General features: G+C 45.3%; 1 protein-coding gene across 1 annotated transcript in view; it reads right to left on the bottom strand.

The window, feature by feature from the left end:
* Positions 1–24,372, bottom strand: part of GAP43 (growth associated protein 43) — a 57,207-nt gene that overhangs the window by 9,876 nt on the left and 22,959 nt on the right. The window contains exon 2 of the mRNA XM_058825251.1: positions 16,982–17,609. Coding sequence (XP_058681234.1) covers positions 16,982–17,609 — 628 coding nt within the window. The remainder of the gene's footprint in view (positions 1–16,981; positions 17,610–24,372) is intronic.

The following is a 24,372-nucleotide window of genomic DNA, read 5'->3' as shown; positions in this document are numbered from 1 at the left end:
TTCTACCTGTCTAAAGCTGCCTCCCTTCTGAACATGCCAGCACTGTGGGATCTCCTCCTGCCTGCACAATCAGAGCCCCCTGTGTCCACTTGCAAGGGAGAGAATAAGCAGGAAGCAATGAGCTCTTTCGTCAGGTGGGCCTGGACTGGGGCAGCATCAGTGTGCACGTGGTGACATCATGAAATGAGAAAGCTGAAGTCAGAGTGGATGGACATCTCACCTAACTTCAGATACCTACAGAGAGATATATGCAGCTGATCTTCTCATCCTCTCCTTCCTTCCTAATTAGTGGAAATAAATAGGACATGTCTAAGAGTCTCTTAACCTGTCTTATTTGGAGGCCTACTTTAGGACAAATTGCAGCCCGGGAATATCTACACCTGCAGCAAGCCAAGGTGGAGACATTCACATTTGTTCTAGAGCACTCCAGCTACAAAGCAAAAAGAAAGATCCAAACTCGGAAAATGATAGAGTAAATGAGGAGGGGAGAGGGAGACGTAATATAAAGCAAAAAAACCCCCAACTTGGGGGGGGGGGGGGGGGGGGGGGGCAAAACCAATTCAGTCCTGAAGGGAAAAGCAAGAATGGCTGGATCAGAAAGCTAAAAAAAAATCACCTCAAACTAACAAAAAGACCAACCTAGTTTGTGCTTGCAATGACCACCCTTATGGTTCTTTTAATGCACACCAGTCATCACTTGCACTGTTTGTGGTTACTCCAGTCCTGTGGTCCCACTCTTCTAGCTCTAAGATTTTAGTTTGCCTTTTTATTTCAATCTTTTCTGCAGTCCAGATCATCTTATAGCATAAGATAATTTTGCCAAAGAGACAGGCATCTGTGAGCTGAGCTGCCACTGTTCTCACTTCCATTTAGCTCTCTGGATAGTGCAGTCAAGTTGAGAAACCCTTTGGGCAGCCTTGGACAAACCTTAAGCCATCACTCCAGAATTGTTTAAGGGTAGAGCTGCACGGTGGGAGAGGCTGATGTGTGTTTCCCAGCTGAAGGGCCTGTGTCAAAGGGAGGCTTTATACCTACACCTCCAGCTGGCACCTGCTGGGAAACACCATGGAAGTGAGATATGGAGCCTCACTGCAATAGGGTCTTAAAGAGCTCCTGCTCCTCAGCACTCCACTTATTTCCTGGAAAGGGTGAGAGTCGTGTCTGTGAGCCCTGCTGGGGGAGCAAACGCCTGGAACATGTGCAGCCCTGGCTGCTGTGGAGCTGAGGCAGGCACGCAGGCAGCAGCCCTGCTGGATGGTGGTGCCTCCAGCTGCCTCTGCCGACGCTGTGCTCTAATGGCTGAGCGTGCAGGCTCCCCTCCAAGTCTCTCCACTGCCCTACATTAGTGAAATTAGGTTGAGTGGATTTCCGGGTAAAACACTGTCTCTTGGGACCTGCCCAGCTCCCGTCTGACTTGCCAAGATTAATTAAATCAGAGCAGACATCAGCTTATGACCACAGCAGCAGCAACCTCTCTGATGATCTTTTCTTTTGTGACTGGTGGCTTGGGTTTTGTTTTTCTTTTTGTCTCTATTCCACTGCAGATCTTTCAATTACCACAGCCAATGCCAAGAGATGAGAAATTGCACAACACTCTGGGATTCTAACATAGATGCAGAGATTTTGCTTTTGCTGCTTTCTCAGTGTTTGCATAATTATTGCTGATATTGATTGTGCAGCTAGAGCTCTCCTGTGCATTCATGCTGAAGAACTGCCCAAATCTACTCAGATGCTGCTCTGTCTAGCATTTGTCGTGCTTCCTCCTTTCTCTGTCCTTTGCCAGCTACAGCTTGGGCAGCAATGGAACTGAAAACCTGTTCCTCATCCGGTCGTCACTCTGCTTCCGAATATTAGTCTGGGCTTTCCTGTCCTGTTATATACAGATCTCACATGACCTAGAGATGACTCTACTTTTTTTTTTTTTTTTTTTTTTTTTTTCTTTTGAGGATAAGGAGCACTGGAAAGCCTCATTTTAAATCCCTGCCCCTGAGCATCTCCTAGTTTTAATGACATTTGGATCCAGATTTGGATCCAGGCTTCATAGCTTGATTCATCTGTCCCAATCCATCTGTCCTTCTAGCCAGCCAGAAGTCTATTCCAGGCAGACGATGGTAGGTCTGAGACTGCTGAAACAAGACACACTTCAGGTTCAGAGCTGTTGGTTACACAGTTCTCTTTCTGATCCATGTTAGCCCATTGCAGTCAGCCCTATTATGCATCATGCAGAGCTAAAATCCTTCACCCTCCAGACTTACTGCTTCTGAAAACTGGTAGATTTATGCTGTCCCAGCTGAACACCAAGAAATGAAGGAATCGGGTATTTCACAGAAGTAGCTGTGTCTGGTCCAGGGTAGTGACTTGTATGATTTCTCCCAAATCCCTGGTGAATCCCTCACTCAGTAGAGACAGACCCACGGTACTGACTCCTGCAGCCCTGGGGGTCCTGGTGAGCACATGGCACCTGGGAGATCTGCAAACCCTGCAACAAGCTGGTGGGGAGGAATGACCCCAGTGCAAGTAGCAGGCAGGAGGTCCAGGGAAGTCACCTAATAATTACTGGAAAGGAGCAAGCAAATCAGCCTGTTAAGGTTGAAACAATAATGCTGATATGGCCCCAATACATGGTAGCTTGGGCCTCCTATTCCTGCACCACCCCATCTTTTTCCAGAACCATATAAGAATTGTTCAGTTGCCCTAGCAGTGAGGAAAAAAACCCAAAAAACTACAACTTCTGCAAGTCCCATAAGCTGGTAACTTTGATCCAAGCTTGGATATCTGCCTCTTTTTCTGATCCTGCTAAATCCTCAGAGGACAGCCAGACACAGTTCTGTCACCCCAGCTGCCCTTGCACTTTGTCAGGGTGAAGAGCCAGTGGCTTAGGGATTTCCTTCTCATCCCACGCCATGCCTTTCCCCCTCCAGCACCACCATGGAAATCCAAGCCTGCACTGGCATCCATGTGTGCAGTAGAGGGAAAGGGAGGGAATGGTGGGAGAGCTGCTCAGGGTGTGCAGCAGTGGGGAGGGGGTGTTGAGGGGAGTCAGGCTCACAGCTCCATTGCAAAGCATCTTTCACAGTGTCTAGACACCAGCTGCTGGGTTGCCGAGGAAACTCCCCAACTTCGGCTGAGGGAAGGGAGCATTGAGGTCTCCAGAGAAATGGGAGTGATGGAGAGAGAAAAAGGAGGATGTGAGGTGTTAACCCTGTTAGAACTACATTTGCAAATATTCTTCCATCTTGGAGAACGGGAAAGAAGCTTCTCTCTTTTTTCCACTGCTGTTTCTTTCCCACATCCATGGATGCAGCCAGGCATGGAAGCTGAGAAAAACTACATGCCTACTGCTGACTGTTCATTTATCACTGCCTATCACCAGCACTTTTGTCCCGAACTCCCTTCCTACTGTACCCAAAACTGGGCAATTTTGATCAGCTACAACTGGAAGAAGCCCTACCAGAGTGGTTAGGTTTTCAGACAGCAAGATCTCCTTTAGCAAGGCCAGTGCCTTGGCCACTGTCACACTTCAAGCAAAGGCAGCTGCAGAGAAGACAGAGTGCTCCACCTGGCAGCAGTGTCATCTGTCACAGTGCTTCTGTGGGGATGCTCTGTCACACCAGAAAGTGGTGGGCAGGTGGGAGACTGTGTAGAACAGTGGCCAAAGGCAAGGTAAAAGAGCTCTTTCAGGATGAGATGCCTTAGAGGCAGATATTTTATATTGACATTGAGTGGCCTCCTACCAAACTGCATCAAAGGTGCTGTGACCTCAACAGACCTCCACCAGGGTTCCATGGTCTTCACAGCCAGGGAACTTGAAGGGGAGAAATGGGAAGTGACTTGTGCAGGGTGTCCCCAGCCATCAGCTGGGATCAGAGTTCATCTGATGAATAATCAGGTGCTCAGCTGTCCTGATGAACCAGAAGGGCTCCCTCCAGGAGTGGTTCTGAGCTACCAGCCCCTCTATCTCCTGCATTCATTACTTCACCTGAGGAAAACCTTAGAAAAAATTACCCATAAATTGTTCTTTACTCCTCTTCTCCCCTGCCGCTGTTGATCTCACATAGATCCTGTAGACCAGAAAGGGCACTCTTTAAATACCTTATGATTCAAAGAGCTTGAATATAGAGGTTTTAACTTCCTTCCAGCTGTGGAATGTAACAGTTCACAGCTGCTCTTGGCATATGTATTGGAAAAACAGGATGTACCTATCTCATGCAACAGCATTTTTTTGTGTCACCCATCTTTTCTCCTTTGCTGGTTTAAGTTCTGAAGGATGGTTTAGAAAGAGAGTGCATATGAGGGGACAGAGGAATAAGGTCTTTCTGAGACACATCCATTTATTCTTTAGCTTCTTTAGAACAACTGCCCTATGAGATTATAGGGGAGAAATCAGAAGAAAGGTAAGAAGAAATTGAAATACCCTGAATAGATATAGGCCAATTGAACTTTATTGAAGTGACAGATAGATTTTTCTACAGCCAGGATATTCCTAGCAAAGTAATTAATTCATGGAATGAAGCTTACAGCCCTTTGTGGATGGAGGTTTGAATTTGGAGAGGCCAAGCAGATGTACAGAGAATAGCACAGCAAGTGACAGAAGTTTGACAGACAGATCAGGTCCTCAGAGGTCCCATCTCAGCCCATCTCACAGCTCTGCTGAGAAGCCTGGCAATGGTGGCAGGATGAGTAAGGGGATAAAAATGAACCTGAAACTGTGGCAGACTGCTGATCCTGAAATAAAGAGGGTTAAGAAGAGGAAGGAAACGTGCGGAGCATTAGAGCCTTTGGGTTCTCCATCTACAGCTCCCACCTCCTCACACAGGACTGACTGTGAAGCTCTTCTCCTCCCCTTCCCCAGCAAAACTGGCTAGGGAAAAGAAACTGAAGGAGGAAATCTTCTGTAATTGCGGCAAAATGGTCTAGAAATTCCTTCAGTGCATCCAGAATTAATGTGCTGCTCCTCCCCTCATACTCCTCCCCCTTCAGCTGTCGGTGGCAGGAAAACAAATTGCTGCAGCCCTTACTACAAACCATGCTCCCGCCTCCCTTCCCCCAGCCCAAAAGACATGTGCCATTCATAAGCTGCCTGACTGCTGGTCTCCATTATTAAAGCCTAGAAGACTGATAAATTGGGGATTCATGGAGCCTGCAAGCCTCCAACAACCACATTGCCATGGAAACCAGAGGCAGCCTCCATCTCCAGCAGAAATGATATTGATCTAGCTGAAGGCAGGGAATTACAATCAAGGGGAGGATATAAAATGTCTCTTTTTCTTCCCTTTGCCATCCTCCCATTTCAAGTTTAAATGAAGGAGAAATTTCATTTAGAGATCATTAGTTTGTTTCTGTCCATCATCATACACCAAGGCTCTGCAAATTGGATGCTAAAATTATTAAATGCCTGTTGTCAGGCTTTCCACAGCCATCTTCTTGATAACTGTCCCCAGCAGCTGCAACATCAACACCACCAGTTCTTTGCATCAAAGAAATTACTAGTATTTCTCAAACGCACGGCTGGTGCACACCCATAGAATCCCAATGTGTTTTGTGCAGGATAATACACAGGCACTGCTCTCCAGAAGGCAGTTTAGGCTTCATGCTGTACCCAGAGAAACTCCTGGGAGCCTTTGCTTTTCATTTCATCACGAGGAGGCTTGAGAGCCCAGACATAGGAAGAGGCATTTTGAACTGCAAACACTTGTAGGAAAAACCCCATTTTGAGACATCAGAGCGGCATTTGTGGTGCAGAGCAATTCTCCCCTCTTCTTGAAATCCCTTGTCTGGGACTGCTTAACAGCTGCTTTCCTGATGATGGAAAGATCAGAAGTCGCAGTGCCTGTCCTGCAAAACTGGGTAGGCAGCTGGTACTTTCCCCAGATTATATAAAGGCCAGCTCCTCCTGGTTTGACTTAAGGCAAGGGGTTGGGCTGTGTAGTCGTTCCTTCTGCCCGAAGAAATCTGTGAACACAGGTGTGTAATGCTTGCCCAGTAAGTGGTCAGCTCCACAGAAAAGGAGGTGTAGGGCAGCCCTGAGCCTGGCACTGGCCATTTTCAAAGAGCCTAGCTGTATAGCTGGAAGGAAGGGAGGAATTGTCTGGAAAAAATCTCATGAGTGCTCTTATTGCCAGCACCAGTCTTCTCTGTGAAGGTGGCAGCAGTTTGCATCAGTAATTCTGATTTTAATTCAAATTTGGCAAGCTCTGGTTTATTTTTGACCAGTTTGAGAGCTGTTTCTCCCAGTTGGAGAGGGACTGTTGAGTCTCTGAACTCTCTGAGTGCTGAGCCAAGCGAACCGGTGCAGCTGTCCCACAGTAGCCATCTCGGTTTAATTGGCTTTTCACAATCACAATTCCATCAGGCAGATAATGAATTCAGCCATGACATGAGGGCACTTGGTGGGACAGCTGCAAGTGCTGGGGAAACCACCTAGGGGCACAGCCAGGCATCCCCATGCCCTGTGCACAGCCAGCTGCGCCATAGCCAGGATGCACCACCTCTCTGGAGCAGCAGGAATGTCTGGGTTGTACAGCTCCCCAGTACTGTCCACTATGGTGGAAAAACATACCCTTACAGGGGGCTAAGACAGTCCTTTGCTGAGCTAGTCTGCAGTGACAAGGCTTCTTTTCCTCATCAAAGGACATTTTCCTTGGCCCTGACTCAGCTGTGGGACCAAGCAGTAGCTGCTCCTCCACCATCCCGTGTGCAGCCAGTCTGCCATGAAGCCTGGATCTGCACAGGTCCATGGAAGCTGCCACTTACCACAGCTTCCACGTGCAGAGTTTGCACGTTTTTGGCCAGGGTGGAGCAGCACATAATCTTGGCTAAGGACCATAATTTGGACAACAGTGGTCACAAGGAGAGGGCCTGATATGAGGCATGAACTCATCAGGCCTGAGCTGCTCTGACATTGCTCTGAAATTGCACTGAGGCATAGGAAGTGGCACCCCACCATTTTGTGCTCTTATTGTCTACTCCTGCTGATTTTATTTGCTATAAAGGTCCTTGGCTCGGGTCTTGCCTGCTGGTCACAGAGCAATGTTGTGAGGTATCCATGTGAATGAACACGTCTCTCTTACTCTTCCTCTCCTGCTGGAGCTGTTCCACTTCCATAAACCATTAAATATTTATTGGGCCAGAGGAAAACATTGACTCTGTAGACCTGTGGTGAGGGCACTCATCTGGAATAGGGGAGACCAAATGCCACATCCTGGCTCCAGCAACCAATAAATAATTTATACAAAGTGGAAAAGCTCCAGCAGGAGGGATCAGGGGAAAATGTGTCCAGCAGCCCAATGGCTCGCTTGCAAAGCTCAGTGGATTTCAGCTTTCTAGCATAAGGCTCCTGCCCCATTCAGGGAGGACCTGACCCTCACTTGCTAGCTACTCTAAGAGCAGGCAAAGATTTTCTTACCACTTCATTCTAAAAATCCCATAATTCTTAGTAATGGTATATAATATGTTTGGGTTTGAATAATTAAAAGGTGTTTTAATGAAAAAAAGATTATCACAGAAAAATTCCAATCTATCAGGACTCAGAAGCCCTGCACAGTTGTGGTTTGAACTGTGATTAGGCTTATCTCTTCTGTTTGGCAGAACCATGTCAATGTGTTTTGCTAGAAATGAGGCCAAGAAGTAGTTGCATGCTACATCAGTTAGGAGCATCTGGAATTTTCTTCTTCTTCCCTGATGTAAAAATCAGTGACTCCATCCATCTTTCTTGTAGTCATTTGGCTTCAGCAATGTAAAAGGTTTCTATCTTGAGGCACAAAAAACCATTTTCTTTCTCATTTTCTGTCTCTTTATTGAGTGCAGTGAACAGTGCTGGGTTAGTGTCTCTGGAGACCAAAGTCTGCTGCTCAGCAGCAGTGCTGAGCATTTCCTCCCTGTGCCTTCTTGGTGGGCCTCAGCTGTGTTTGGGAGAGGATGTCCCATGGACAAGAGGTCAAGCTTAGTCCAAACAGGCACCAGGCCTGGCCACACTGCTACGTCTCCCAACAAAGGCTTGGCAACAGTGCTGGGATGGCTTTGTGGAAACACATCTGCAACCCCAGAGATAGGCTTAAAGGCAGGTGCCAAACCTGTTTGCAGTGTTTGAACAGAGTTGCAAGATCAAGATGACACTCATGCCTCCTCGCTGTTTTGCAATAAAGAAGTTACCTCCTTTCACCACCTGGATCCCTGGTGTACCTGTTGAGTAATGGACTGTGAATGCAGACAAAGGGCCAGACAGAACTGCTGCTCCTATGAACTGCAGCAGCGCAATGATCAGATCCCATGTGGGGGGGAATGTGGGGAATTTCTACCTCTTCTGGCAGCAAGGGAAAGCAGAGGACCAATGTTGCAAGATTGCCCTGAGTGCCTTCCAGGGGGACAAACACAGAGATCATTTGTGAGCAGATTTAAGATTAAGACACATTCCTTCAACTCACAAATATTTTTGAAGGGGGTAAAACCCAATCCCAGGGTTTGGTCTCCTCTGACATATTCCTTGTTTCAGCACCAGTGATCAGAGGTTATTCTGAACTGTCTGTGACACTGAGGCTGAAATCACAGGTGAAATTCCAGCCTTGCATAAGCAGAATAGGTAACACAGGATGTCTAAACTGAAATACAAACTCTTTTTTTTTTCTAAACCCACACTCAGTGGGGGAATGGAGTCCCATATGAATGTGAAAATTAGACCATTATGGACTTAGTCCACACAAGCTTGCATTCACACCTCCCTGTTAGAGGCTTGTGTCATTTACAAATCAATGTGTGCCCCAAGCTTTTAAGAACATCAAAGAGGTTTTTACAAGTACTTGCCACCACCCCAACTTTAAATTAATTTTACTTTATTTTATCTTCTGTCTCTTCAAGTGGTTATCAAGCAGTCTTTGAAACATTTTTCACAGCAGCAAAGACAGTTTTGTCAAAGTCAGTAGCACTGAGGAATGCTCCTGTATAATGGTGACCGCTCTTGTTCCTGCTCTCCTATCCCCTTCCCTGTACCTGCAATGCATTATCAGATATGGTTCTGTACAACTGCACCCACTTCAGCATTGGGATTTGGATGCTCTTCCAAATGTCAGAGAGATTTTCTTCTTCATTAAGCCCTGGAGGTTACAGGTAATGTCCAGTTATCATTACTAGCATTACCAATTACTGTGTTTTGCTGAAGGAAGATGGAGAGGCTGAATAGAGTCTTCCACCTTCTGCTTTCTTTCATAATGAAAGGAGGACTCATTTGCTATTGCCTCAAGGTACAGCTGGGAAGTCTGTCATTCTTTGAACACTGGCTAATTGGGACCTTATGACCTTTATCTAAGACTTATTTGCATGAAGCACTGAGTCTCACTTTTCTGGTCATTAGGGGAACAGCATTTTCCTTTACATCCCTGGACCCTGTCCAGCTTTCCATAGCTCTTTTCCTGACTACACTACAGCCTGGCGAAGGGCAGGTGTCCAAGGTGGATTCCTGACTGCCAGGACTTCAGCTGAGATTTTCCACTCTGTTCCAATGTCCCATGCTGACACTGATGTAGTTAAGGACACAGCAAGAAAAAATAAACATTTCACCAATTTACATTTGGTGATTATATAACCTAGGCTCTTAAATGGTACAGGCCATTAGAGCTAAAGGAAATGTAAAGGGAGCCTTTGGCAGGGAATACAGAAGTAGGAAAGAAGTCACAGTTCTAGTAACCTGCAAAATCAAACTGGACTCTTCTTCAAAGAACAGCAAAGCACACAATAGCAGTACTCTCCAGCATTTGGGTTTCCAACATACATTATTTTTAATATCTCGTCTATTTTCTGCCTGAAAGATATCCAGAGAGGAAAGGTAGGAAATGAGGAAGCCCTTCTTTAAATCAAGCTTGCAGCATGAATGTAGTCTTGAGAAATACTGTGTCTAGAAACCTGTTCAAATTGAGCTTGTGTAATATGGTCTTTCACAGGTCTATTGGAGGTCCAGCACTGGAGGTGGAAACTATCCCACAAAGCTGATGCCAGTGGCTTGACTTGTAAGCCTTCTGTCACTGCTTACATTTTCCTTGGTTCTCTTGGCCACTGCCCAGTCTCACAGAACATCATATGGCTAAATAAAATATTTCAGTAGTGTCTTTACAAAAAGAGTCATTGCAGTCATCTGTGCTCATACAGTAGCTGTCTGCAAAAAAGGAAAGAGTCTGGTGTATGCAAGGACTGGGATGAGGAACAAAACAGAAGAAATAATGCCCTTTGGAAATGTGTAAAAAGTTAAAGCTTTTTTGGACTAATGTGAAGACTATCTGTCATTCCATCTCATAAAATAGATTTGCAGATTTGAAAGGAGTGCAGAGAATAGCAACAGAGCTCCTAAAAAGCATGGGAATAATGTAATGTCAAAAGCACTGCTTGTGTTTTCTTCAGGAAGGAGATGAACAGCAAAGGCTATGAGACTATGCCCTCTGTGCATAAATGCATACTGTATGATGCTATTTACCATAATCAAAGGCATGAATAGGACTATCACAAGCTTTTGCTGTTTCTGTGACATAGCACGAGTACAGAAAGATATTTAAGGCAATGGTGGCCAATTTGTCACTGAACTTTATGGCCATTGTACAGCTGGTTGGAGTTGATACTTAATCAGATATTTTGTGTGCATACACAGACACACATATATGCCATACAACACCACAGTTATATTTAGTATCAAAAGAGAGAATACGTCATGCTTTACCTGTTAAACCAGGTCTTAGACAGTAGAAGACAGGGATGAGTCCCAACAGCAGAGAAGCAGTTTACCCTGGATCTGCCCATAGCAGTGCTTTGTGCTGGCCACAGAGAACAGTGCAATAAATGGATGTTAGCTCTGACCTAGATTGGCAATTTCTGTGTTCCTCTACCAGTTATTTGCATGGATCCTTGTGAGTGCAACTTCACCTTGCCAGAGTCCCTGAAATTTCCACAGAGATTGGAAGTGATCACTGCACTTACATTGATAATCCAGTATTAATGCACCTATTAAATAGCTCTTGAGGAATGTCTAACTAATCTGACTGTGCTGACCCGGTGAACTTTACAAATCCTTTTCCTCTGCATATGGCAGTCATCTGTACCACAGAGTCAGTATTTCTACTTTTGAGTTTCAGCTCCCTGGAGCTGTAAATCCCAGCTGATATTCTGCAAGTTCATATGTATCTGAAAAGTCCAGCCTACTTGATCCTAGTGTAAAGAGATGACACTGGCAGTGGTGCAGAGCACTTCTGGCATCTACAGCAAACAGTCATCAGTTAAATTTCACTGTCTATCTGTCCAGACTGTCCACAGGTCTGCTATTTGAGCCTTTCTCAGTAGAAATTTAGTTTTTCATTTATGACAGAAAGCCTTCTTCCCATGGAGCATATTCTGAAGATGATCTGAAGGCAGATGCAGTGGGACACTGTGGAAAACATCATAATGAGAGTGATTTAGAGCAAAATCTAGGTGGAGTTTGACCACTGCTCTTGGCTGTAGAGAGCCATGTGTTAGCATGAGTGACTACTGTACAACATGGCACACACTGTGACACTAGCAGGCACTGCCCTAAACATTGTCACCTGTACGTGTGGTTTGGAAGAGCAACAGCTATAGCTGCCAACCAGAAGGGGTGAAAGATTGCTGTCACCTTTCCTGTAATTTGCAGCCTTCACAAAATAAGCAGTGACTCCAGTAACCAGCCTTGAGTGTCCATGCAGTCCTTACCGAGGTTCCAGAAAAACTGGTACCTCTTAGGTATGAAGGAGTGGTTACCTTGCTCTCCTTAAGGGGCCTTTTCCTGAGCTGGCTCACACCAACAGGGAGGCACAGTAAATATGCTTAATGTCACCTATGATTTCATTAAAAAAGGTCAAGCACTGCTTTTCCACTGGCCCACTAGTGCAGTTCCCACCTCTACAGGGCACCTCATTAGGAACAGCAGACCTGAGGCTTACAAGGGACAAGAGACAATATTGCACTGCAATAGAGGAGGAAATTCTGCACCTTTATCAGGTTATGTGTAAGAAAATTGTGACATTCCAACCTGCCCCTCACATGGATGTTTGCACCACTGCAAACCCAGCTATGAAAGAGGCGATGTTTATACCCATGTAGACACAATGCAAAGAATAAAATTTCAGAGCAACTGGGCACTAGACACAGACTTCATACTTCAGCATGTGTCAGGTAATCTAAACTGCATTTATATAGTCTTTGTTGCTGAAGTAGCACTACACAAAAAAAACCCAAAAACATTGCCATGGTTGCTTAGAGTCGCTCCCTTTGGGGCAGTCATGGAAAGACTGTTGTATTTGCATTGCTTTCCTTGGCTATCAGGTGTAGCAGCAGAGATAAGCTCCCTTGAACAGGAATGGCTGGGAGGTTGTTCTGCCTCATGCCAGCTACTCGTGAGCCAAAGCTGAGATTCCAAGCCACACAGCTGCAGTCCTCTCGCATAGTGCAGGTTGCACATTCTGGCTGCTACAAGACAACAGACTCCCTTTCCAAATCTTTATACAGCCAGTGCTCCCTAAGTGCAGCAAGTATTGTCCTTCCATCAATATGGGGACTGAACAGAAAACAAAGAACTGATTCAACTGTGAACCATGAAAAAGGATCCACAGGGACTTGCTCTCTCTGAGGAAGTGAAGGGAAGATGGTGCCTCCCAGTGCTCCTTCCTTGCAGGATACAGGGCCCTGAGGGAACTGCTAGCCCACTTACATGCAAAGCGCTTGTCACCTGGCTGATTTTTCATTTCAGCTGTGAAGCTGCTCCATTGTAAAGCTATTTCATGAAGCAGGAAAAGCATTCTTCACTTCCCAACAAAAGAAAATCCGTTTGTTTCCTTAGGCACAATTTACTCTTTCACGTTTCTGGGCTTTGTAGTCTTACCTGACAATCTGGGAGTGCTTTGATGTGAGAGCCAACCCAATTTGGAGGTGAGACTCGAAAACTTGTGAAAAGTACAAATCAAATCTAACACTGTGTGACATTCACCTCCTCTCCTCCCTGGGAGGACATCATAGCTCCTCTTCTTCCATGGTCTGCTGTGCTGGATGCTGATCTCATTTCACAGCTGCACTACCAGACTCTTTCCAGTAACCTTCATGGAGACGCTCTGGATTTAAGCCAATGCAACCACGATTAGAACGAGTCTCACTTCCTCATCCATATGCAATGTATAAGTTCCCCCCATCACTTTTGGATTCGGTCCTGTTGAGTAGGCTGGCATCTGAGGGAGCCTATTTAAGCATCATACCAATATGAAAGAGCTAAAAGCTGGATTATAAGAAGAAAACCTATAAATCTAACTCTTGACAAGGATGCTCAGATGTCAAGACAACTTGTTGGCATTCCTGCCATCCACCAAAAGACATGAAGAGGTTTGAGAGATCATCCTTCTTACATCAACCCTTCAATGCCACTGAAAAAAGCCCACTGACTAATTTCATGCCTTACCCACGTTGGAATCCACCTCATTCTTACTTTTACATACACTGAGGATGTAGGCAGTAGGAACTGCCCTACTGTATGACTGGGAATGCCTGGGGTCCCAGAACAACCACCATTGGATACAGGACAGTTGTTTGAAGTCGTTTTCTAGGCCATTACCAAAAGACAGATAGAGCATGTAGAACTGAATAATAAGGAGAGAGGTGAGGACTGTAAGGGGAATTACTGACTGGTACAAAAACTCCCCACTCCAGAAATATTAAGCATTAAAAATTGTGCAGTGCTCTTTATCAGGTTAGGTATTGCTTTCCCCACACCCTATCTTTTTCTGCCCTGCCCTTAGATAAAGGCAAAAATCCCTCCTGGGTATGAATTAAATGCCCTTGCCTTTTGCTTTGCTTGCACCAGGGAAGGTATCAACAGATAGCATGATACAGCCATTGTAGTAAAATTCAAGGCAGATGAGCATCACCACCCCAAGGCAGCACGGTCAGCATGCCTCAGGGTAGTAGCAGCCAAGCATGCCATGGCAACCAGCCAACTGGTGACACTGGCCAGGAGCCAATTCAATTTATGTTTGGCAGCCTGACACTGCACACTTCTGTGCCAGTCTTCAATCGCAGAAACGAAAAGAGGTGACCTTTGAAGGCCAAGGGGACAGATGAAGCTGAAAGAGGATCGATCTGTCCCTGGGCTGGAGGATCACCAAAGTGGCAGATGTCCCCTCTTTCATGAATGACCATCACAGTCACACCAGCAACCACCAGTGCTGTGTTGGCCAGGGAAAGGCTGGGAGAAAGGTTGAGACCTGGCAAATGTGTTTAAGTCTATGGAAAGAGTAAGTAACAAGAGAGACAGAGAGCTTTAAAGATATGAGAGACTAATAGGAGGAAGATGGTAAAAAGAAAACACAGGCTTTCTGTCAGGAAAAATTTCCTCTCTGTGAAGAATTTTGTCCTGTGATGATGCTCTTAAGAGGAATATTCTGTGTTGCAGAGCACAGCCTGGAATCCTCAGAGAGATGTACAAGGAGACCTATTTAATCTTTTTTGCATTTCTTTCTTGGATGACTCTGGGGTCACTTAGCCAGCTGTTCAGGTTTGTGACTGGAAGGCTGATATAATACTGGAATAGGAATTCAAGAAAAATCTATATTCATTAACATTTTAAAGAGGCTATCAGCTTGACTCTGGCCACACACCTTCCATGTTTGCTTTCTGCAAACATTGCTAAGCTTGAGTGTTACTGCATGCATACTGAATAAGTATAAATGGATGCACATAATGATCTTGAACACTCGATCACTGAAAACTCATTTTTAAATATATATTTGATTGTAGATTTTCTGGTTTCCTCTGTTGGCTAGATGTTTACATAAGTGATAGTATCACGTGCAAATGCATATTAAATTGTGCATTTTAAATGGCCACTTCAAATGATGTGTCCAAGAATGGTTGGCCAGTTTAAATAATGTTAGGACCAAGAGCATGGGGAGGATATCTGAAAATGATTCAGAATATTGTGTGGAAATAAACTATTTTTCCATGAGTTCCACTATTTTTTAAAAAAGTCAAAATAAATGAAAATTAAAATCAAATAGCTTGCTACTATAAATGTCCTACCTCCTTCCATTAGAGCAGATTAATCTAAATAAAAATGGAATGTCAATTCAAAGCAGAATCATTATAGCTTACGAAAAAGGCATCCCAGGTATTAAATAACAGGGAATTAGCATTCATTATCCTGTGTACAGAGGACCCCAAAACACTGATTCACACTGCCCTATTCTTGCCATTGATGTTTATACCTTTGCCCAAGTATAAAACCAACACAAGTACGGCATGCAACATAGCGACTTACTTTTCACTAATCACTAAATACATTTCTGTTGCCACCTAACTCATCATATAAAGTAAGAACAAAGGACTGGAGACTTGGACAAGAAAAAGCAAACCTAGACAATTCAATTTCAAGGCTTATTTCTAGAAACTTCTAAATAAGGAGAAGTAAAACCAGCAACCCTTTGTAGTTATGTACAATCAATTCAGACTAATGGTCTTGAAGGCTGCTCCCCTTGCCTATCTCTCAAATCACAAATTAATTCCTTTCCCAGTATTTGTCTTTTTGTATATCTGTTCTTCCCTATCTGTCCACTTTTGCTGAGTAGGAATAGACTTGCCTGAAGCCCCAGGTTAGCTACAAAGCTTGGAAGCCTAATTGGATAGTGGGAGGTGCAATTTGTGGAAGAGTAGCGGTCCAAATGAAATTATGGAGAAACACCTGTAAGTACAAGACTGGGTGCTGAGGCTCTCTAGAATTTACATCAGGCTGTTTATGACCATCAAGGTGGTATGCAACATTTTTCCCCAACAAGCTAATGAATGCAGGCTGCCCTCTACAACAGAATAGTTCATGAATGTGGAGGCCAGTTTTGCTTGGTACTGCCTCTTAACTGAGTTTCATGCAGAGCCTACCTCCAATGTTATCTTTTCTTTTTTTTGTTTATGTTCTATTTCTTTGATAAAATAAGAAAGATCAAGAACAAGAGAGGAGAATATCCTCAGATCTTTGATTCATTTTCTACTCAGCTCAGGATCACAATTTATAATAAATTCTTCTTTATGGCTTGTAGGTGTTATAGGTTTGTCAAAAAATGTCCACTTTTGCCTCTCAAAATTCTTCAACCCTTCCCAGGGGAACTGGTTAAGCAGACTTGCACTTGGTCAACAGTCAGGAATTGCAAACATCTCCTAGAGTGACTTCTCCTCTCTAGAGGACTTCATCTCCTAGGGGACTTCTTCCTCTCTTCTCCCCTCACTTACTGAGCTGTCAGGCCCTTAATCTTTCCTTTCCCTATCTGATTCTCTTGCTACCCCTGTCTGAATTAGCTGACACGTCTAAAAGCTTGATGCAAGCTTGCATGGCATGGGGCACTCCAAGTGGAATGCAGTAGAAACCCTACGAGTGTGAATGAAACTATGAGCACTGCTGATAATAAGATGTTCCTGACTAGGATGCGGTTGCACTAAGAATCTCATCCATACAGATGGAAGCAGATGGAAGAAAGACCCTTTGGACTCCATGACCATCCCACCAGCAAGGGCTCCTGCAGTATGAGAGAGCTTTTGTGAGATTTTCAGCTAAAGTTGGAAGATTCCAATGACCTGGCCAAGTTGCCCCACTGGAGCTGTCTGTGCTAGTGTGACTGAAAAGGTTCATCACTATTCTTAGCACATGCAGAGCTAGGGGAGTTCTCCCTCCATGCCTCCCAGCTGGCAGACACTCTCCTGCTGCCATGGGAAAAAGGGCTGATGGCACTTCCATCTAGAGGAACAGGAACCTCAGCAGGAGCTGCAGTATTTCCAAAAGCTGACTGGAAGCAAGAAAGAGGGTGTTAAGCAAGAAATTCATCTCCCCCACCCCAAAACACTAGCAAGGGGATTCCCTCGTTAACTCTTTATCTAGTCCCCACACCAGCTCTTGCTCCCGGGAGACTGAGGGAGGTATCCACTTCTGGAAAGACCCGTTCCCTAGCGAGGCACCACTCACCTGTCTTCTCTTCGGTTTGGCTGCTCTCCACTGTCTCCATTTGGGGTTGCGCTGTTGCCTTGGCAGTAGCATCCTCTGCGGCAGGGGTGGTGGTGGCAGTGGTGTCAGCAGCAGGCACGTCGGCTTGTTTAGGCTCCTCTTTGTCTTGGGCTTCGTCAGCCTTCAAGGATGGCGAGTTATCAGTGGAAGCTTTAGTGGCACTTTCCCTTTCAGGGGCAGCAGCAGCAGCGGTCTTTTCCTCCGAGGAGGCAGCAGGAGTGGCAGCCTGTGGGGCTGGCTGCTCTGAGCCCGTGTCGGCGGCTCCGTCTCCTTTTTTCTCCTCCGCTGGTGCGCTGCTGTCTTTGCTGCCCTCCTCCTTCTGGGCACTGTCAGCGGCGCCTGCCTCTGTGGCAGCAGGAGCCTCGCTTTCTTTGTTCTCGGCCGCTCCGCCGGCAGGGCCTTCCTCCTTCTTGTCGGCGGCATCAGTCTCAGATGCTGGGGCATCTCCCTTCTTCTCTCCCTTGAGCTTTTTCCTCGTTATGTGTCCGCGGAAGCTGGCCTGGATTTTGGTGGCTGCCTTATGAGCTTTATCTTCTGGTTTGATGCCATCTTGCTCGATCTTTTGGTCTCCGTCCTCATTTTTTTCAACCTTTGAAGAAGAACAAAGGAGAAGGGCAGAGGAGAAAAGAGGGAGATAAGTTAAGATTTCTACAGGTGTAGCAGATGCTCTAATTTTATTGAGAATGTCACACTTTCCTCTCCTACTAACCAGTGAAAAGTTTCAAAATAGCCTTTCCATTTGGTATGGGTTTGGAGCCAGGTGGCCCTAATTTCATCCTCAGGCTGGACCAACATAGGTCTCCAGCCAAACTTCCACCCAGAGGTTTGTAATAGAAATTTAAAGCACCTCATCATCTCTGTCAGCAGTGCTGAGACCATCTTGGCTGTGTGGAAAGGCTTTCACCAGCTGGCTTGTCTCTATTCCCATGATTTATTTTCCCATTCATTTTGAAATATGCCAATTTTTTTCCCCTACTCATTTTCAAAAAACTCTCCTGAGGCAGATTTTCACAGTCCTTCCAAATCCACCTCTGCTTTCAAGTTGATGTTTCTTTTTAATGACACCTTGTTTTGCAGGTGTGTGACTCTAATGACACCAAGCGCTTTGTCTGTTATAGCTTTTTGGCTGGGATTGCCAGCAGAGAATGGGATTGCTGCTCGCCCCGCCGCAGCTCCATGCTGTCAGACACACAGGGATATTCACAGGACGTACTCCTCACAAACGCCCTGCCTGCAAGCGCTCCAAGTGCTCTGCCTTTGCTCTCCACTCGAGGTTTCACTGAAGGATTAATGGGCAGATTATTATCACTCTTTCCAATTTCAGCTGACTATTATTATTTCTGCAACTATTGGGGGGAATTCAGCCTTACAACAAAGAACAGGCACTCCCTGTGTTTTTTAGACTTAAATCATGCATTAAAGTCTTAAATGGGACCAAAACAGAGCCTGTGCCTCACGCTGGTCTGCTGCAGAGAGATAATGCTCAGCTTATAAACCTTCACTGAATCTACAGGACAGACCATGCTTCCCCCCAGTAATTTAGAAGGCCTTGGGCAAGTAACAGCTCAGCAGCATATTGATGAAAGGACACTATTCTATTAATAGTCACATTGGGAAGCATTCAAAAGACCTACTTGGAAGCAGAGCCGCTGGCCTCTTTGCTGTCTGCACCTGGTTTCCATCACTGGCTCAGGTCACAAAACAAAGAAAATAAGCTAACTGGGAAAGACAGAAGCATTTACTCCTGTGTGGGAAGTGGGAATTACTCCTTTGGCCATTGCAACTGGGATGTGCCATCTGGGGAAAGGCTCCAGACCAGAAGAGAGAGGGAACAACCTATAAACACATTCAGGAAAAGAGTGGCAGGAAGAAGGGAGAAGAAGCCACTGCAATGTGCAAGTGTGCCACTGAAAACATCATGACTGTAGAGAGGGGGAAAGAAGAGTGGCCACAGCAGCAACAATTCCTGGGAAACAGACTGGAAGTGATCATTTCCACAGCACAAGACAGGGCCAAGCACACATGGGAGTGATGCTCAGCCAGGGAACAAATCTGGTGTCCACTGCCATGCCAGAGGTGGTACTCCTTATGTCCCCCTGGGTCCCCAGTGAGCACAAATCCCTCACCCTAGCATTGGTGCCCAACACTCCTTAAGTGGGTATGGTGGCCAAGGAGTGAGCATCCCCAAATCATCAAGGAAAAGAGCCTCCCTACACAGCTGTGCAGGGATGTGGATGGGCCTGTACACAGCAGGAAGTGAGATGGGAGGGGCACAGGATGCTTATGTAGGCTGGGAATGAATATGTAAATGGATTAATACACAGAATTCTGCTCAAGGAGTTTTTCCGCTCCTGACCATTGTCCAGGGACAAAATGGCTGTTGCACCAATCACAAGGGTGAGCATTATGTCTACACTTCCCCAAGTGTATTAAATGACACAGAATGGAAAGTGGGCTTTTTGTGTTTGTCTCAGCTTGTCAGAGAGCAGGTGATGGTTACATGCAAAGACAATACAGGCACCAGCATACTGCAACCATTTGTGTGTTGTGCAAAGCTAGCTCAACACTGTCATTCAGCATCTGGGTAAGCTTTTCAGCCTACTTCAGCACAAAGAGGTGGAACCAAATTGGAAGCATGCTTAAACCAGCCAGATAGTGCAGAGCTCCACACAGGCTCATCCATCCCGTTCTTTAGACAAGTTTTGCATCTTGCAGTAAATCCTGTGTTGCTGTGGTAACCTAACTCCTAATACCTGAACTAGCTGGTTTAAGGAGATCTTGGATATGCCAGCATTACACCGTAGCCACAGCAACATGAAAATAGACTGATACTCCTTCAGAGAACTGTAGGACACTTAAATGCTGTAGCTTTGACTCCTTCTCCCCAAGGACTGAGGCTAGTCTCAAACAGCAGCAAGACTGGGAGACTGGAAAGACAGTTTAGACACAGCTATGAGGCCTTAAGGGTCCAGTCCCCACACCTGATTCCTGTGAAACCGTTAGTGAATGTGGCAGAATTGTTAACCCCTGGACTGAAGGGAGATCTCTCTTGCCCCTGGCCTTGTTGCTCTCACATCCCACATACTTCCTACACCAACCCAGATAGCTATTACAGGTCGTGGACTGCTGCATGCCTGACTTTCTGACTCCAGAGGAGATGCTCTGTTACCCAGGCTATGCAGCCCTGTAAAAGTTTATCTCCTTCCCCTGCTAGCCAGAGCCCAGGGCACAGTGAGGCCCAGGGGTGGCCCTGTATCCCTGTCAGCCCCTGACCTGGCAGGGGATGGGAGGGCACTTCTCTCCAGGGACATCAGACCAAACCTCCCACCTGCACCTTTTAGCAGAGCTAAAAGGCTCCTTTGCTATTCCAGTGACATCATTGTCCTCTTCTCCCAGTTGGGATGACATCCAACTGAGTCCTTGCCAGATCCCAAGTTGTGCAACTGCAAAATATATTTCCAGTAGGGTGCTTTCAGCATAATTTCAGATACAAAAGATAAGAAACATGAGACTGGGGAAGAGGTGGAGTTCAAGATCCTGGATGAAAGAAATGTACTAATGGTTTGTCTTTGCCAATTGTGGCCCTCAGGAATCCTGTTTCAATTCAGTCCTTCCCCAGTAAAGCATCCCAGGCATTTGAAATTACTTTTTTTCAGGCTACTGCCCTGCAGCTACTACTAGGGTAGGACACGGTATCCATAAAGTATGTGTGTCATGTTGTGTAACAATGGGTTGGGTGAGAAACAGGTTGTTCAGGGAGAAACTTCTGTTCACACAAAAAAAAAGCCCCAAGGGTGTTTCATCTGTGGATTATGTGCACAGCAGATAAACCTTAATTAAGGAAGCGCTCAAAAATAACCTGTATACAGCAGAAGCTCCTGGAAAGCAATTTGTCTTCCTTGGAAAGCTAAAAGGGTGAGTCAGCCCTGCCAGGATGCATTCAAAACCATCTCAGTGGAAAACAAGAAATCTGTCTGTCTTATCTATCTCCCAAGCATTCATGACATCTTGTCTGTAGTATTGTGGTTAGAATAAAGTGACTCTTATTACTAGTGTTTGCATGGAATCTAGAGTTCTCAGCCAGGAACCAGGTCTGGTAGGGATAGCTTTCAGATATTAGTATTCCATCACCTCCCTCCCCTTCATTTACACATCTATTTGTAGAGTAAATTCATACTAATGCTTAATACTGATATATTCATGATACTGTTAGGGTACATGCAATGTATTACCATTTTACACAGAGCAACTGTCCTCGGTTTCATTTAGTTTTAAAAAAATCATAGATCCTGTAAAGGCAAAATGGTATCACTGAGGCAGGTCGATGAAGAGCTAAATGGATCTATAAAGGGACAAGTCCATTTTTTTCATTTAGACCATCCTCACATGCCCAATGAAGCCACTGTGCAAAGCTCTGCCTTTATGAAGCACACATTTATGTCTCCATCTACACAGCCCACAGCATCTTTCCAGTCCTAGAGGGATGATCCTCTCACCATCCCCATCTGCTTGTCTGCCACACCTCCAGGTTTCTAGGACATCCCTTGCCATGCAGACTGTTCCTGTAAGTGAGAATTTCCTTGCTATCACGTACGTGAGAGAGTAGGAGATAAGAAAATGTTAAATCACAGATAGGGCAGAGGTTAGTTCTCAGGTACCAAGAATGTAGAAATTTCCTGGAGCATGACAAGAAGATTTCTAATCTCTGATCGCTTTTACACCTTCCATCTCTAACCTCACAGCTTACTGGGGGGGAAGTGGGGGCGGTGTCAAATTATGGCAAAAAATTAAGGAAGTATTACCATAACCTCCAGACCCTTTTAAATGTCTCCTGTGCTGATGTTTCAGGAAAGGAGACATGGAGAACCTAGGTGTTTTCTAGATGTTCCACATGTTTGCAGCCACATATAGGCAAAGAAATGAGAGGACTGAATGCTTTGGTCCTTGCTTGCTGTTAGTCCACTTGTCTCTCATGGTGTACCTCATTGCCTTTCCTTGGAAAAAATAATCACATTGTTTTGTGTTCTGAATGCTGGGATGAAGAGACCAAGAAAGAACTTACTGTTTCACTGAAAGGTGTTTGAATGCTACACAGCTTCCTCTGCTTCTCTCTCTAGCTCTCCTTTTCCTGGTGTTTTCCCTGCCCTCCAATATATAGCATGTATCAATCTCCTTAACCTGCATCCTAGCATCAGGTTGCTTTATGCTGTAGCTATGCTACATGTTCAGCCTGGTATGCTGCTTCTTTCTTTCCTTAGTTAGGAGATCCTCTTCAACATGACACCAAATCCCAGAGCCCTTTGATACATGTGGCCATCTCCCAGTATTTTGAAAACGGTGTGCTGGGAGCCCAGATTTAGGACTTTCACACCTTTCACCAGTCAAGGCATCAATACTGGCCAGAGCCTGGACATCCCTAGGACCATTGAAACTTATCAATAGCACACTTTACCCATTTTACCCACGGGAAATACAGTATCTGATTATTATTTGGAAAAAAAAAACCAAACCAAAACAAAACAAACAATTGTGTTCTTAATGCAAAGGAGTAAGGGCCCAAAGTCATTCTTTTCTCATGACACCTGTGCTAAAGTACATGTGGAAACCTTTCTTTCAGTTATTTAGGTGAACTAGTGCTGAATCACCCAAGCACCTGAGCTATTTGTGGGGTTAAGATGCATCTCAGCCCATGCTCTGTTCTTGACTAGAACACAATGTATGTTCTTACTGATGTTACTCAAGGCCACTTGGGCCTAGACTCACAAAGAAATTTAGGCATCCAACTCCCAGTGATTTCCCAGGATGAGTCACGTCAGTGTTTTTCATGGGCCTGGCTCCCCATGACCTGATTTGTCTCAGAGACAGCATTTAAGGAGCAGAATGTATTAAAAAACCGACCAGCTGTCTCCCCAGAAGGAGCACAGCGTGGACACGTGAAAGGAAGAAAAGGCTTTCACGCTTTGGGAAGTGAGGAAGCAATTTAGCACACAGAACAGCTTTTTTAAACCCAGTTAAAGGGTGTGAAGACACCTGGCTAGAAGATGGGACCTGTCAGCACAACCTGTCTTCAAGGCGAGGAAACAAACAGAGTTCCTTTATTCTCCCAGGATGACTATGGTGATGGTGGGTAAAACACCCTCGAGAAAGAAAAGGTTAATTCATCCCTCGGAAGGCCTATGCAGGATTGTTCCCCAGGGTATAAATGGCAAGGTTTCAGCTCTCCAGTTTCAAATCCTCTAACAATGGAGTTTCCACCCTTTCCTCTACAAGATCATCCCATATGTAGGAAAATTCCCCTCTATTTTATGGTGCCTATATTAAAATAAGATGACAAGTAGGCCAGATGGATGGATGTTATTCACTCATGTACAGTGACTGCAAAGAGAGGTAGAAGACAACCAAAGCTAGACCTATTCAGATATTTCTAGTGAGCCTTCTCAATAAGTCCATACTCTCCTCACCTGTTTCATGACTCTCCCTTCTGTTTGTCACCCTATTTCTCTTAAGCTGGTGGTCAACCACAGTGTCCTCTACCACCCTGAAGCTCCAAAAGCTCCAGCAGATAAATGGAAAAAGGCACTCACACTGCTTATGTTGCCTTTGCAGGCTGGGTGAAAGAAAGCAGAGCCTTGCCCCTGAAGGGGAAACAAAGTGGATGATGTTCAGGATGATGTTCATGGCTCTGAAGCAGAGAAGCTCACAGGGGAAAACATTTGCCTTGGATCTGGTCTAGGCTCTATGGAGCACTTTGGTGGTTGTGGGGCACAGGCTGCACTCACTCATCTTTCAATTTAAAGGACCCAGAATGTCAGAGACAGGACTGGGCTGGAACTTGAAAAGGTGACGCTTTTATAGTTCATGCCAAGGGTGTGTGTATACCCTGGGGTGTGCCACTCCAGGGCACAAGGTCTGTGGGGACTGTGTCAAAGGTCTTGAGTGTTCGGCACAATCAACATCTGTGCTCTTGTTTGAGGTTAGATCCTGGTGCATACTGTACTGTCAGTTGTGTCTAGTCTCCTTTTTGGAGGGAAATACTTGTGTCACTCCAGAAGGAACCAGTCAGTGGGCATTCAAATCAAGGGATCAAAGCCTAGAAAGGAAGCAGGAAGGTATCCAAGCTGACAGTGTAACTCTACTACCAAAATAGTAGATTGAAGAAATTCAGCAGAAGGACCAGGTAGTAAATTTCCCTTGAACTATGATTTGATTAGAAAAGTCCATTCAAAGAACAGATTATTTTTGATGCAGATGTGCTCAGATAGAAATGCAAGCTTGCATGTCATTGGACTAAAGAGATATTTTACCTTTTTAAGCTCAGACTATGTGGTTTGTTTGGTTGGGTTTGGGGCAGT

The sequence above is a fragment of the Ammospiza caudacuta genome, chromosome 2, assembly GCF_027887145.1.
Source record: "Ammospiza caudacuta isolate bAmmCau1 chromosome 2, bAmmCau1.pri, whole genome shotgun sequence".
Classification (NCBI taxonomy): Eukaryota; Metazoa; Chordata; class Aves; order Passeriformes; family Passerellidae; genus Ammospiza; species Ammospiza caudacuta.
The sequence above is the reverse complement of the archived record's forward strand: the minus strand, read 5'-3'. Positions and strand labels throughout refer to the sequence as shown.